The sequence below is a fragment of the Ambystoma mexicanum genome, chromosome 6p (genome assembly GCF_040938575.1).
Source record: "Ambystoma mexicanum isolate Mex_15411 chromosome 6p, UKY_AmexF1_1, whole genome shotgun sequence".
In the NCBI taxonomy this organism is placed as follows: Eukaryota; Metazoa; Chordata; class Amphibia; order Caudata; family Ambystomatidae; genus Ambystoma; species Ambystoma mexicanum.
The window spans coordinates 598,756,644-598,770,624 of NC_090935.1; the positions used below are offsets into that span (position 1 = coordinate 598,756,644).

The 13,981-nt window shown below is 44.5% G+C and overlaps 1 protein-coding gene across 2 annotated transcripts in view; it reads right to left on the reverse strand.

Annotated features, from left to right (window-relative positions):
* The window catches only part of PDE8B (phosphodiesterase 8B), a 1,197,077-nt gene that overhangs the window by 307,900 nt on the left and 875,196 nt on the right, over window positions 1-13,981 (reverse strand). For both annotated transcript variants that reach the window (XM_069627430.1, XM_069627431.1), the window contains one exon: window positions 2,789-2,953. In XM_069627430.1, coding sequence (XP_069483531.1) covers window positions 2,789-2,953 — 165 coding nt within the window. The remainder of the gene's footprint in view (window positions 1-2,788; window positions 2,954-13,981) is intronic.

Below are 13,981 nucleotides of genomic sequence, written 5' to 3' on the forward strand. Positions count from 1 at the left end.
GATACAAGGCTAGGGTCCAGACAAAAGGGAAATGTAGATACAGGGCTAGGTGCCAGACAGAAGGGAACTGTAGATATAAGTCTAGGTGGCAGACAGAAGGGAACTATAGATACAAGGGTAGGTGCCAGACAGAAGGGAACTGTAGATACAAGGCTAGGGTCCAGACAGAAGGGAACTGTAGATTCAAGGCTAGGTGCCAGACAGAAGAGATATAAGTCTAGGTGCCAGACAGAAGGGAACTGTAGATATAAGTCTAGGTGTCAGGCAGAGAGGAAATGTAGATACAATGCTAGGAGTCAGGCAGAGAGGAAATGTAGATACAATGCTAGGTGCCAGACAGAAGGAAACTGTAGATACAAGGCTAGGTGGCAGACAGAAGGGAACTGTAGATACAAGGCTAGGTGCCAGACAGAAGGGAACTGTAGATTCAAGGCTAGCTGCCAGACAGAAGGGAACTGTAGATACAAGGTTAGGTGCCAGACAGAAGTGAACTGTAGATACAAGGCTAGGTGCCAGACAGAAGGGAACTGTAGATACAAGGCTAGGAGGCGGGCAGAGAGGACAGAACATGGGTTTTTTAAACAAGTCCGAAAGTTATGGTAGGTAGTAGAAGAGCGGCTAGCAAGAGGCAAATAATTCCAGTGGAAGTGTGCCAATAGCGAGAAAGAACAGGAAAGGGAGGAAGAACAAGGAGGTTTGGGGACAACAAGATGAAAAGTGGGCTGTTAGCAGAGAGAGCGAGGGGGCGGGGGTAAAAGGAGACTAGGGAAGAAACATAAGAGGATGCTAGGCCGTGAAGGCATTTAAAGCCAATAGATAGAAAATGAAATAAAAGCCAAGATTCAAAGGGTATAATAGAAGCAGATAACAATGAGGAAGCAATTGAGTCCCGAGGAGGGAGACAGGAGATAAGGCGAATAGCAGAGTTGTAAATAGATCAAAGGGGGATGAGACGAGACGGAGAGAGACCAGTTAAGAGTGCAGAACAATAGTCAGTCCTAGAAAAGTTCAGGCAGATACAAGGAGTTTCGAAGCATGGAATGAAAGAAAAGGATGGGCGCGACAAAGGTTGAAAAGAAGAAAGTGACAGTTGCCTGCAGCAAGAGAGCTATGCAGGAAAAAAAGAGAAAAGTCGAAGAGTACACTGAGGTTTTGAGCAGAGGCAAAAAAGGGAAGCTGAGAAGGGGGAAAGGACAAAAAGGGGGAGAGAACGGGAAAGGGGAGGACAGAGGAAAGAAGATGACCTCCATTTTAGAAGGGTTAAGATGGAGAAAGTGCAAGGACATCCAGAACAGCAGAAAGACATGCGGAGACACGAGTATGAAGAGCATCAGAAAACTCAGAAAAGGAGAAAAAGAATTTGGGAATCATCAGTGTAGAAGTGACAGGATACGTTGAAAGACGAAATGATGAAGTAAAAGAGGATAGTATAAAGGGAAAACAAGAGGGGGATAAGAACTTATCCTTGGGGAACTCCATATAAGAGAGAGCGGGGGAAGAAAGGAAGCCAGCACAAGACACAGAGTCGAAACGACCAGAAAGGTAGGACTCAGACCAGGTACGAACTGCACCTGAGATACCAAGGTAAAGTACACACAGAAGCAGAAACCTGACTAGTATGAACTTAAACAAGGATTCTATGTCATGCAGGATTGTTTCTACCCTTTGGGGCATCACCTCTTACCATGGCAGCATGACAAGGCATTACAAGAAGAAGTAGGTTTGCTTTGTGATGAGCTATGTTGGAGCTAAATGACTGTTTGATATCATCCCCCTGCTCATCCCAGTGGACTTGACCCATTATGGCTAGTAATGTAATTTAAAAAAAGTGTGTGTGCTGCTTGTAAGCAGAGGGGGCTGCTACTCTGGCCCTTTTCATGCAGTGTACGGTGGAAGCACAGGCATTTAGTGGAAGCAAAAGCCTCCCATGACTGTTTGGGAGTTGGTCTGGGCCCCTCTGCTACAGAGCGGGGCCCCCAAAAGATCTTTCCACCACACCTACAAGTGTAAGAGGAACTTGGTCAAATCAATTATTGGCGCGCTTAGTTCCACTTCAAGATCAGGCAGGGGCCAAATGGGCCTCCAAGGGCAACGCAGCCTCAAGAGCCTCTGAGGTTGTTAAGTGAGTGGTTTACCGTCACACTCTCCCGAGACCCATATGAGTGGTGGTAACTCACTTTTACTGAAGGATCTCCAGGGCTGTACTCTAGTCTTTCCTGTCCAACCATTTTACCCCACCTCCCTGTCGCGGTGGTCAGTCAAAATCTCGAAAACAAAATCTCGAATGACAAAAAGCCCGAAACAAAAATCTCGAAAAAAAAAATATCGAATTTTTTATTTATTTATTTATATATGTTTTTGGGGTCAGGTAAGTAAAAAAAAGGGGTAAAATAAAAAAAAATGAAAAAAGGGGGGTTGGAGGGGGAACCCCCCATTTTGGAAAAAAACACATTGAAAAAAAAAATTCGATTTTTTTTTTTCGGCCTTTTGTATTCGAGATTTTTGTTTTCGAGATTTTTTGATTCGGTATTATCACTATAAACCCCCTGTCGCAGATCTCTTTCAGAAATTCCACTCTGTCTCAATCACTCTATCTGGGGACTCACCGACTATGCAATTCTATTGAATTTCATGATATAAAACTGAAATATATAGTACACGATCTTGCAAAACAAATACGATTGTAAACTTGCATAGGAAAATTCCTAGAACGAGTAATATTTTGGAAGGTTAAACAATGTTTGTGGCTGTAATCATTTAATATACTGAATACAGTCCTGTCACTCACCGTCATCAGACCTCCAACAAGATCACTAGTGTGAGGATCCTCATCTTTGGTACCCAGCTGAGGAGAGTATAGCTCTGTCGTCCGCAAGATTTCCAGTACTCTGTCCAAGGCCTCTGCTACTGTGACTGGGCTACTTTCCTGGGCAGCATTTATTATGTTAATGACCTGCACAGAATGAATTGTAGTCAATATGCAGAACATAGTAGCACATAAAAAATAGCTCATCAGTTCCATATAAATGTGTGAAAATTCACATATATACTATTCCAATAATAATATCTGGTTTTATATAGCGCTACAAACCCGCAGGTCTAAGCGCTGAAATAACAGTTGATATTATCATCCCACACTGTGGTACTCAATTTATCGACCTTGGAAGGATGAAAGGCTGAGTTGGCCGTGCCAGGATTCGAACCTGCATCAGCAGGCTGCGTACAGATATCAGAACGAGCGCTCAGCTCGCAGTGCTATCTGACCGGCACAACACTTCTATAGCTATGTTATCCAAAAGAAAACATTCGAAAAGCTACGCATGACATATAGCTCATGTACAAGAAACATTAAGAATGAATACACCTTATTAATTGTATGATACAGTGTACATTTCTGTGGTCAGGGTATACCAAAAGACTGAGTTACTCCACTCAGAAATTCTGTTACGCAACTCAACAAGGGAGAGCCCACAATCTCAGCTCATTGTTAATTTGTTAGGATCAAAGTGGACTGTAGAAGGGAAAAGGACAAATTGAAAAGGTTTCCTCTAATAGTCCCAATTATCCAAATGAGAGAAACCTAGATGTTGTTGGTGTACAGCTTTTCTAACATACCCAGTTGCCAGAAAAGTCTGTTAAAACGAGAAACAAATAGGTATATGAGAGAATGAACATGGCTGAGTGAGGTGTTATCATCACTGGTATAACTTGTCCCCTATTGAGCAAGGGCGATCATTTAAATATTTAAGCACCTTTCTGCTATTATCCTGTTCAAAGAGATATTCAATGGAACAGCATTTTGAGACCATGTCAAATAGCTGCTCGTGGTTCTCTACGATAATGGCAGTTACCATCACTAAAACACCCTCAACTAAAAGCAGAATATTTAAAGAGGCAGATGTGATTATTCCCCACCCTATCTCAAGATTCAATATTGTCACAGCCAAAGGCCCGTCCAGACCCACCATCCCGCTCCCTAAGGCGTTCTCGAGAAGCGCTCGACAGCTTAGCATGGAGAATCTCTCCCAGCACCTCGTGGTGCCTGAACTACTGCCCCCTTTCTCCAACGACCCAGAGGAACTCACTAAAGCCTTCAAAAGCATTGTCACCAAAGCTGCCGACACTGTTGCTCCATTCACTCTAAAAAAAGCAAAAACAGTGAAGCATGCCAATGCCTGGTTCTCCCAGGAGCTCCCACAAATATGATCCATAAAAAGGGCAACACCACGTTGAATAACAACCCTAACGAGACCACCAAAGCCACCTTCAAGGCCCTGTCTAAAGACTACAAAATCGCTATCACCAAGGCCAAAGCCTTGTCCCTTAACACAAGAATAGCTAATGCTAAATCAGGGACCAAAGACATTTTCAGCATCTTCAGAGAGCTGGAGACCCTTGCCGCCCCCCTCGCCACCCTCTTAAAGGATGAGGCTTTGTGCAATACAATTCAAGGTGCCATGCTCGACAAGCTCGACACCTTGCACTCCAAAATCCTTGCACGTCAACAAGCACTGAACAAAATCATCACCAATAGCCATAACCTCCCGTCACCTGCTACTGACTCACGTCAAACGCCTTTATTTGAATTCAAGGACATGACTGTGCCCGAAGTCACTGCCCTGCTCAGCTCCATTAAACTGTCCAACTGCAAAGAGGACTCCTGCTCAGCATGTCACCGAAACGGCCCTCCTTGACCTTAAAAATCAGATGGATGACTTCAGAGACGCAGGCAAACCTGCGCTCCTTTTCCTCCCTGACCTTTCAGCCGCTTTTGATCTGGTAGACCACAAGGCTCTCTGCCATCACCTATCCACCGCAGCTAAATTCTCCCCATAGACCTGCAACTGGATAACCTCGTTCCTACAGGATAGAGCGATGAAGGTCTTCTCTGAATCATCCTGCGTTACTCCCAGCATCATGAAATGCGGGGTCCCACAGGGCTCTTGCATTGCTCCCACCCTCTACAACCTCTTTACGAGGCCCCGTTTAAAATCTTGGACACCTCAGGCATCTCATACACAAATTATGCTGATGACACCCAAGTGCTCATCCCCCTCTCGGGTGATTTCTTGACAGACCTGAACACCCTCAACTCCGTGTACTCTATATCCAATCATGGATGGCAGAAAACTGGTTTTGCCTCAACAGTGAGAAAACCAAACATCTACTGATTGGATCCCCATCCACCTTGGGCAAGCTGGATAAACAATACTGCTCCTTCACCATCGATAACATCCCTATCATGGTCGCGCAAGCCATTAAAACCTTAGGTGTGTATCTTGAACCCAACCTGTCCATGAACAGGCAGGTAAATGCCATCACGTCGGCATCGGCATACCACGCTAAACTTATCAATTCAGTTAGACCTTTTCTCTCCAGAGAGAACTGTCTCACCGTAGTCAGGGCAATAATTGGATCCAGACTGGACTACTGTAATGCCCTCCTCCTAGGAACCGCGGAAAAAAATCGGGCCAAACTCCAAATCACCCAAAACAATGCCCTTAGGACTGCCACAGGGCTCTCACGCAGGGATCACATCTCCGGACTTAGGAGACACGTCCACTGGCTACCAGTCAAAGAAAGGATCATTTTTAAAACCCTTGCCCTGCCCTAGAAGTGTCTGCACGACTTAGCACCCCCTTACCTGGCGCAAAGAATCTCCAAACCCCTCGGTTCCAGACCAACCAGGACCCCCTACCTCAACAGGATAACTATCCCCAAATCCTGTAAAACTTGAGCTGACAGCAGTAGCTTCCCTACCTTGGCTGCCACCCACTGGAACGCCCTCCCCCGCACATTAGGACCATCGACTCTCATGAGGCCTTTCGCAAGGTCATCAAAACTAGGCTTTTTGTTTAATAACTGTAGTTTTACTCTGTGCGTGTTCTACTGTGTATATCTATCTCGTGTGCCACCAGTAATGTAACCCTACTGTATCAACTGTCATTACCTGTAACTTGTACTGGCCTATAAGCAAACTTCTTGGACAGCATTCTATGTAACCCTGAATCAAGCCTTCCTATGCTCACTTTATAGCGCCTCGATGCCCGCGGGCTGCAGTGCGCTTTACAAATCTAAATAAATAAAAATCTGTCTACCGGTTCTGCCGTTATACCATTGTACGGCATGCATCAGAGCAATCCTACAACACCTGAACAAATTGGCCATAACTTCTTCATCTGTCTGGTGTGGGCCTCTGTGTTGATTTATCCTCTACACAGTGATATGTTTCACTATATCATTCATGGGCGCAGAGATGCATTTAATGCACCTTGTGACAAATGTGGACTTGGGATGGTTTGCTCTGATTTGCAAGCTCGCCTTCAGAAAAAAGCTGTTCATGGATGAATGCTCTATTAGAACAGTCTCACTGGTATCCACAGTGGATGGAGGGTCACTCTTGCGTAACCTCATCACAGTATGCGCCATGGTAGAACTAAACATTTCACTGGCTTTACCACAGAGATCCTTCCAATTCTTTGCCATAACACTCCCAGATTTACCAGTCACTTTGATAGACGGAATTCTCAAATGAATAGCGTGGCAAGGCCAGCACCCTGACCTTGTCAAGAGAGGATAGGAACCCTTCTCAGCCGGAAGTCGGAGACCTACCAGGGAAAAGTCAAGAGCAAGTCCTTCCACTGGAGCCTGACGGTAGCAGTTGAGAGGGTCCCAGTTCCCATCCCCACCATCCCCCTAATTGTGCCAGCATGCTATTATGCAGTACCTCTTTGTCTCACACCATGCCTTATTAACAAGATGCCAACCAGACCTTTTCTGATTTTTAGAGTCAACCTATATGATCTGAGCCAAGACAAACAGCACCCATGAGGGAACTGCCCTCTAGTGCCACGTGCTGTCTGAATCCTGTTGTCAGGACCCGAATAAGTCAAAGAAACGAGCCAGCATTCGGTGCTGCAAGGATTCCACTGCCGCAGGCAGAGACCCAGCGTGGAAAGAGGATACAGCATGTCAGCAACTACCAGACTGTCAAAGAAGCTGCACAATGCTCTCCAGCGCCGGCAGTAACCCACCGAAACTGGTGCTTCACTCCCTAGACTACCAGGGATGAAACAGGGCTCTGACCTCCAACAAACTGAAATACCATAGGAGAGCTCAAAGCAAAGCCCTGTAACAGGAACATAGACTATTAACACGTTGGGCAGCTATCATTGTCCCTTGGCCCATACAGAGAAAAGGGGCAGGGTTTAGCTGGCTACTTAATAGTTTTTCTGATTGTGTCACCTCCCGGGTGGTGGGGGACAGGGCCAGATTGGACAGGGTAAGTAAAGTAAACTAATGGCAGGAGCAGTAGGAGCGTTTTGTGAGGAACTGGAAGCAGCACGTTGTGGGTTGTTTGGGTGAGGCCACAGAAGGAGGAGGTGAAGACCAATATACCAACAGGAGAAAAGAAGAGCAGCGGAGGGTGGAGGTACTGTGTTGTTAGTGTGCACGAGAGAGTAACAAATATGGCTCGAAGAGAATTATAGGGAGTGTATGTGATGGGTTTGTGTGAGCGAAAGAAGGGTGCTTTAGTAGAAAGGTGAGTGGAGTTAGAGTTTTAGTGTGCAGGAAGTACAGTAGTGTGCAAGAGGGCATAGTAGTGTATAGGAGGGTTTAGTAGTGCAGAGGAGGGAGTAATAGTGTGAAGGAGAGAGTAGTAGTGTGGCTAAGGGAGTAGTAATGTGTAGAAGGTAGTAGCAGTGTGTAGGAGGGAGTAATCATGTGTAGAAGGGAGAAGTAGTATTAGGGAGGATGCAATAACATCAAAGGATGGATGTGAGGTTTACGAGAAGTGAGAGACATCAGAGGAGGAAGACCCAGGGAGCAGAAGGAGTGAAAGAGAGTGGAGTTGGGAAGAGGAGAGTAGTTAGAGAACACCAGGAAGTGCTAGGTAAAGGAGTGGAAAGGCGTCGGAGAAGAAAAAACATATTGGGAAGATTTTCTGTAAGGCACAATCCAATATCCCTTTTAGATGACTATTCCTTGGATAGAGGTGCGGCAGTTAGGAAGTCCCTGAGGGAACTCAGAGAAGGCCATCTGCCTTTAGCTCATCACGTATTGGTGAGATATATTTGCCATTGCCGTTCTTTTAAATAAGTAGCAGTCGCTAATCTATTGCCCCTACTATAGAGTCCCACCCCATAATTCTGGGACAACAAACAGGCTATTTGTGATCAAAGCTCACATTTATTGAAACAAAATAAATCAATAGTCCCCTTACTTTATGCACAGGAAGTCACCACAGTAAGGTATATAAAATATGATGATTTCTTTGTACAATGAGAAATGTCTTGTCTGTGACAATCTCATGGTGAGGTATCCCACATATGCACTCACATAAATAATACCAGGTCACTTCTAAGAAGCTTCTCAATTCTATGATGACCAATGTCACCTATGGATAATTATATTAAAGCTCTCTTCAAATAACGGTTCTCCAGAATTACGTTCTGTTGCTGAATAGCAGAATAAAACTATCAAAAAAGTATTTGTATTAGAGACAAGTTGGTAGAAAAATGTTGTTTATGTACAAATATTTCCACCAATTAGTCCCAGTGTGAACGTAGGGCTGTGGATTGCTAATATGTGCATATCATTTAAATGTTGACTATAATGAGTTTCATCTAAATCTGCAGGTTTGGGTTGGAAAAATAGTGGCATCAATTTAGAACGTACAGGATTTTGGTTCACCCACCCAATATAGGAACATTTTAGGATTTCTGAATGCAAGGATGAGTACCTTTCTCAATTCACTTTGCAAATCGGATCCCACAGGTGCATATCCCTTGCGATACTGGCCAAGGTTAAGAGAGGGGAGGATGTATTTATATTGGAATCATTTGATTTCTATGGCTTTCACAGATTGCAAATGATCAAACCAATCTGTATTTAGACTACGAAGTATGACCACCAATAAACAGTACAAAGTGTTAGACTGTGCCTGTGACTACTGTAGGACTCCGTTTATTTTAGCTATCCTTTTCAAAATTCTGCCCTATTTTTGCTACACATAGCGCATAGAGCACAGAAAAAGCCTTTTTGTTTTGTAAATGTAATCTACCTCTGCTTGAGTACAATGAAAGTAGGATATAACCCACACTTACAAACTACAATACCTTATTCTCATTCTGATGTATCAATTTTTTAACCCCCTGAGCTCTGTGCATTGAACAATTCTGTTTTCTAAAAGAAGTCACATCTCACTTGGCTTTAAATATAGTGAGAATGTGCTGTTGCATTTCACACAAAACTATCAAAATATTCCATTTGGAATGAAGGCCCACTAGTGGAAATTACCTCCCCATTCCCTCCTACTCCAGTGACTTAGCAGGGCAAAGATTCTAGGAGACTTTTCTAAGTGCATTTGGCGAATTTATATACTCACTTTGGAAAACTCTTTAAGAATGTCCCCTCCAATTTCCCAAGAACTCCCAGTTAGCCTCTGCTCCCTCTTGAAGAGGAGGTCTGCTCCAGGTAATATTGTTCTTTTGTAGGTTGCAATTCTCCAAGTAATGGCTAGACTCAGCACTCATCCTTTTGGAGCAGGCTATATCTCTCATGTGCCGCTTTTGATTCCATAGTCAGATCCCAATGCCTATTCCCTATGTGTTTCTTCTTTTATAATAGGTACTATTGCCAACACTTATTTATTTATTTTTTTTAAACAGTTTTATTAGGTTCAAACAAATAAAAACCAATACAAACCAAACTCGCAGTGCAAATATCCACAGTACAATTTCCACATTGTTCATCACATAATTCGGTCACTGCTCCCCTTATCCCACCCCCCCTTGCAAGCCATTCATTCCGATCACTCTGTATCCGCCACACGTGGCAGGGTTTCGTTTTCCGCAGATTCTGTCCGATCTTGTATCGCTCCGAATAATTCCGCTATCAACAATCTCCATGCTACCGGGGTTCCCACCTCTTCCTCTTCCCCTATGTTACTTGCCTCTTGCCACACCGTGGTGTCCGCCTCCGCCCACTTCTTCAATTCTTTCCACCACACCTCCACCCGCGGCCTATGACAGGTCTTCCATCCCATGGCAATCCTCCTTTTTGCTAGCACATATGCTAGATTTTTAAGTTTATTGACATGCTTAAGCTTCCGCGATCTGGGGAACCCCCCAGCAAGCAGGCCCAGGCTGAATCTATGACAATAGTAACCCCCTTTTCCGCAAGTTTCAGCGCCACTTCACCCAAGAAGCGCTCAATCACCGGGCATGACCAGAACATGTGCACCATGTCAGCCTGTTCCTCGTCACATTTGGGACATGTTTGTCGCCCTGCATTTTCAAACCTTGATATCCTCAGGGGTGTCATGTATGCCCTGTGTGTGACAACTGTATCTGTTTTAATCTTGCGTTTCTGGATACCTTCTTGTGGTACCCCAGGGCACGTTCCCACATCCCATCCTCTATCGGGACTCCTACTTCTGCCTCCCAGTCTAGCCTCAATTGCATTAAGTCTTTCCCAACCTTAGACATCATCATTTCATACAATCTAGAGATCTCTTACCCTCCTTCTGCTATATCATATATCGTGTCTATGTAGTATTACATACTAGTACTAGTATTGTTTCAGGCCACGTTTCTTAATTCTCTGCACCATTCTATGATATGTGATATACTGGCCCACGTGTAACCCCACCTCCTCTCCCAACTCTTCAAAATGTATGATAGTCCCCTCTCGCCAGACATCTCCCGTTACCAACCCCACCGATTCCCAGTGGTTCCTAATTGTCATCCGTAACTGCTCATCACCTCCTGTCAATGCAACCAATGGTATCTGCGGGGAGCATGGGACTGGGTTTTCCATCATCTGGCACGCCCGGCGCTACATCTTCCATCCAAGCATCATCATCTTAGGGCGCCCTTTCATTTCTGTTTTGGGCAGCCAGACCATCTCTTTTAAATAAAATGGGGCACAATCTTGTCTAAACAGTCTTGATTCAGGGGTCGATTCATCTGAGAGCCACTTGGCGAGATATTGCAATTGGCTCGCTACATAATAGACCTCATAATTAGGCAGTTTTATTCCACCTTTTTCGTAAAAGTTCTGCAGCTTCCACAGTGCCACCCTATTCCTGGTGCCATGCCACAGGAAATCTCTGCACATGCTATTCAGTCTAGTGAAAACCTTTTTAGGTATCAGGTAAGGAATGTTCCCAAAATAATGCAGGAGTCTAGGTAAGACCACCATCTTGAGCATTGCCCCTCGTCCCATCATTGCTAGAGGCAGCTTCCCCCAGAATTTCATACTCTTCTCGATTTTTTCTATGGCTTCCTCGGTATTGTACCTATGTTCTTTTTCCACCGTATGGTAAACATCTATCCCAAGATACCGAAAAGTATCAACAGCCCAAGGAGTCTGCAACACCGGGAACCGTCCAACAGGGATTCTCTGATAGTTACCCAGCGGGAAGATGATAGATTTCTGAGGATTCACCGCTATGCCAGACAGTCCTACATACCTCTCCATCACCTCAAGGATGTACTGGAGATTCTCCTCTGGGTGTCTTAGGTACAGCAGCAAATCATCTGCATACAGTGAAATCAGGTGTTGCTCCCCTCCCACCTCAATGACTATAGGTTCATACTGTTGTCTGAGGTATATCGCCAAGGGCTCCAAAGCTATTATGTACAACATAGGGGACCATAGGCACCCTTGTCTGGTGCCTCTGCCTAGTTGCCACCTTTCAGATATCACTGCTCCCGTTTTGACCCTGGCCAACGGTTCGCTATATAGCATCTTTGCCCATTTTATGTATCCAGGCCCATACCATAACCCGCCAAGGCCGCCAGCAGCCATGGCCATTTAACAGAATCAAAGGCCTTCACAGCGTCCAAGGACACAATTGCCATTTCACCCTCATTCCTGCTCCCCCATTCAATAACCAGATGGAGATGTCTATGATTATGAGTTATGTTCCTGTTCGGGACATAGCCCATCTGATCGGGTGTATTAGTTTGTCAATGACTCTTCGCAATCTATTTGCCAAGACAGCCGTCAATATCTTGCTGTCCTGGTTCAGCATTGACAATGGTCTATAAGAGCCACAGCAATGCCCAGGTTTGTTAGGCTTGGGAAGCGGTATTATGATCGCTTCTCTAAGTGACTCTGGCAGCCATCCCGTCTGAAACGCTTCATTTAACATAGTCAACATTGGGGGGAGCACCTCTGCTTTGTACACTTTATAAAACTCACTTGGAAACCCGTCCGCCCCCGGGGTCTTAGTAGTCGGTAGCTGTCTCACCACTTCTTGTAACTCCTCTAAGGTAATCGGCACGTCTAGCTCCTCTCTTTCTCCCACGCTTATTGCACCCTTTTTGATTCGTCAAATCTTTCCATTGGCTTTCTTCATAGTTAAACACTCATGTATAATACACACACCCAATCTTCACTGTTTGATCATAATTTCTATAAATGTGAAAAGAAAAAAGGTGGGAGCTAAATTTGCTCTTAATACTTTTGAATGCAAAATCCTTTTTATTCTATATTTCATTGCAGCATCATGCCACCTCGATGAAATATAGATTTCTGGGATCCCCAGCCTGAATGGCTGTCTGGGTATGCGGCATGAATGTATAGCATATTTTTACATTAAGCAATTAATATTAATAATTTTAAGAATTATTAAAGCAACATAGGCAATTAATTTTCCTGTGATAGCCTAATGCATCATGATCATAACACATCTTTCTGTATGGCATCTTTCAACGTGATTTGGTTGTGGATTTACATATATATATGTATATTATTTATTATTTATATAGCGCCAAAGCCTGCAAGCATCAGGGCGCAGTCAAACATAAACTAGCAGACAAGAAAGGATTAAAAGGAAGAGACAGGACAAATGGGTAGGTCCGGCTTGGGAATAGTGATTATTAGAACAGCCAGGTCTTCAGTTGTTTCTTAAACACCAAATGGCATTTCTCAAGGTGCAGCATCAGAGGTAGTGTATTCTATGCTTGAGGATGAGGACGTAAAAAGAGTGCCCCATCCTTTGGCCTTGTTAGCACGTGGTACAACAAGTTGTCCTTGGGTGTCTGATCGTAGATACCTGGAGGGTATGTAGGGTGATATGCGATTCCTAAGGTAACTGGGAGCTTTCCCAAGCAGGCATTGATGTGCAACAGAGAGAGCCCTGAAATTTGATCTGGCTGACACTGGCAGCCAATGTAATTTCCATCTGGCCCTTGAAATGGGTTCCCTCTCCGGAATATCAAAAATAATCTGGACTGCTTCATTTTGAATCATCTGGCGCTTGGTATTGCATTGTTTATGGCTTCTAAGAGGGGAGTATTACAGTAGTCCAGCAGGGGCAGAATGATGGCTCGGATCAAGACTTCACAATTTATTTGCGATAGAAATGGTTTGGCATATCCCAGTGCTCTAAGATGATAGTGTGAGTTGCTGACAACTCCAGCAACGTGCCCCTTGGAACTGAGGGAGGCCTCAATGTAAACGCCCAATGTTTTAACCTTTTTGAGAATGTCTATGCAGTTCCCATCCAGAAGTATGGATTTATATTTAGGGCTTAGTTTTGCTCTCGCCTGCGTAGAACCCAAGATCATGAGCTCCGTCTTTGAGGGATTAAGGCACATCCAGTTCCTGCACATCCACTCTTCTATTGAGCCATAGATGGAGTTGACCCTGGCTGAGTTGCTCTTGTGATCTCCACACAGCCCAATCACGAGCTGGGTGTCATCAGCATAATTGCCGAAATACACTCCCAGGCTAGTTAATAAGTCATAGAACGGTTTCATATAAAGCTTGAAAAGAGCTGGTGATAAGCGTGCTCCCTGTGGAACTCAAGAAGGAGTGAATCAAATCTATGGCCTCTTTAGAGCATTTCTCAGTCGTGATCAGAGCGTACAATAGGTGACCATGATCGGCTAACAACTCTTAAAGTACTAGGAGGCTAGCTTTGCCTTTTTCCAAATAGTCAAGCATATGCGACTGCCGATCTAATAGG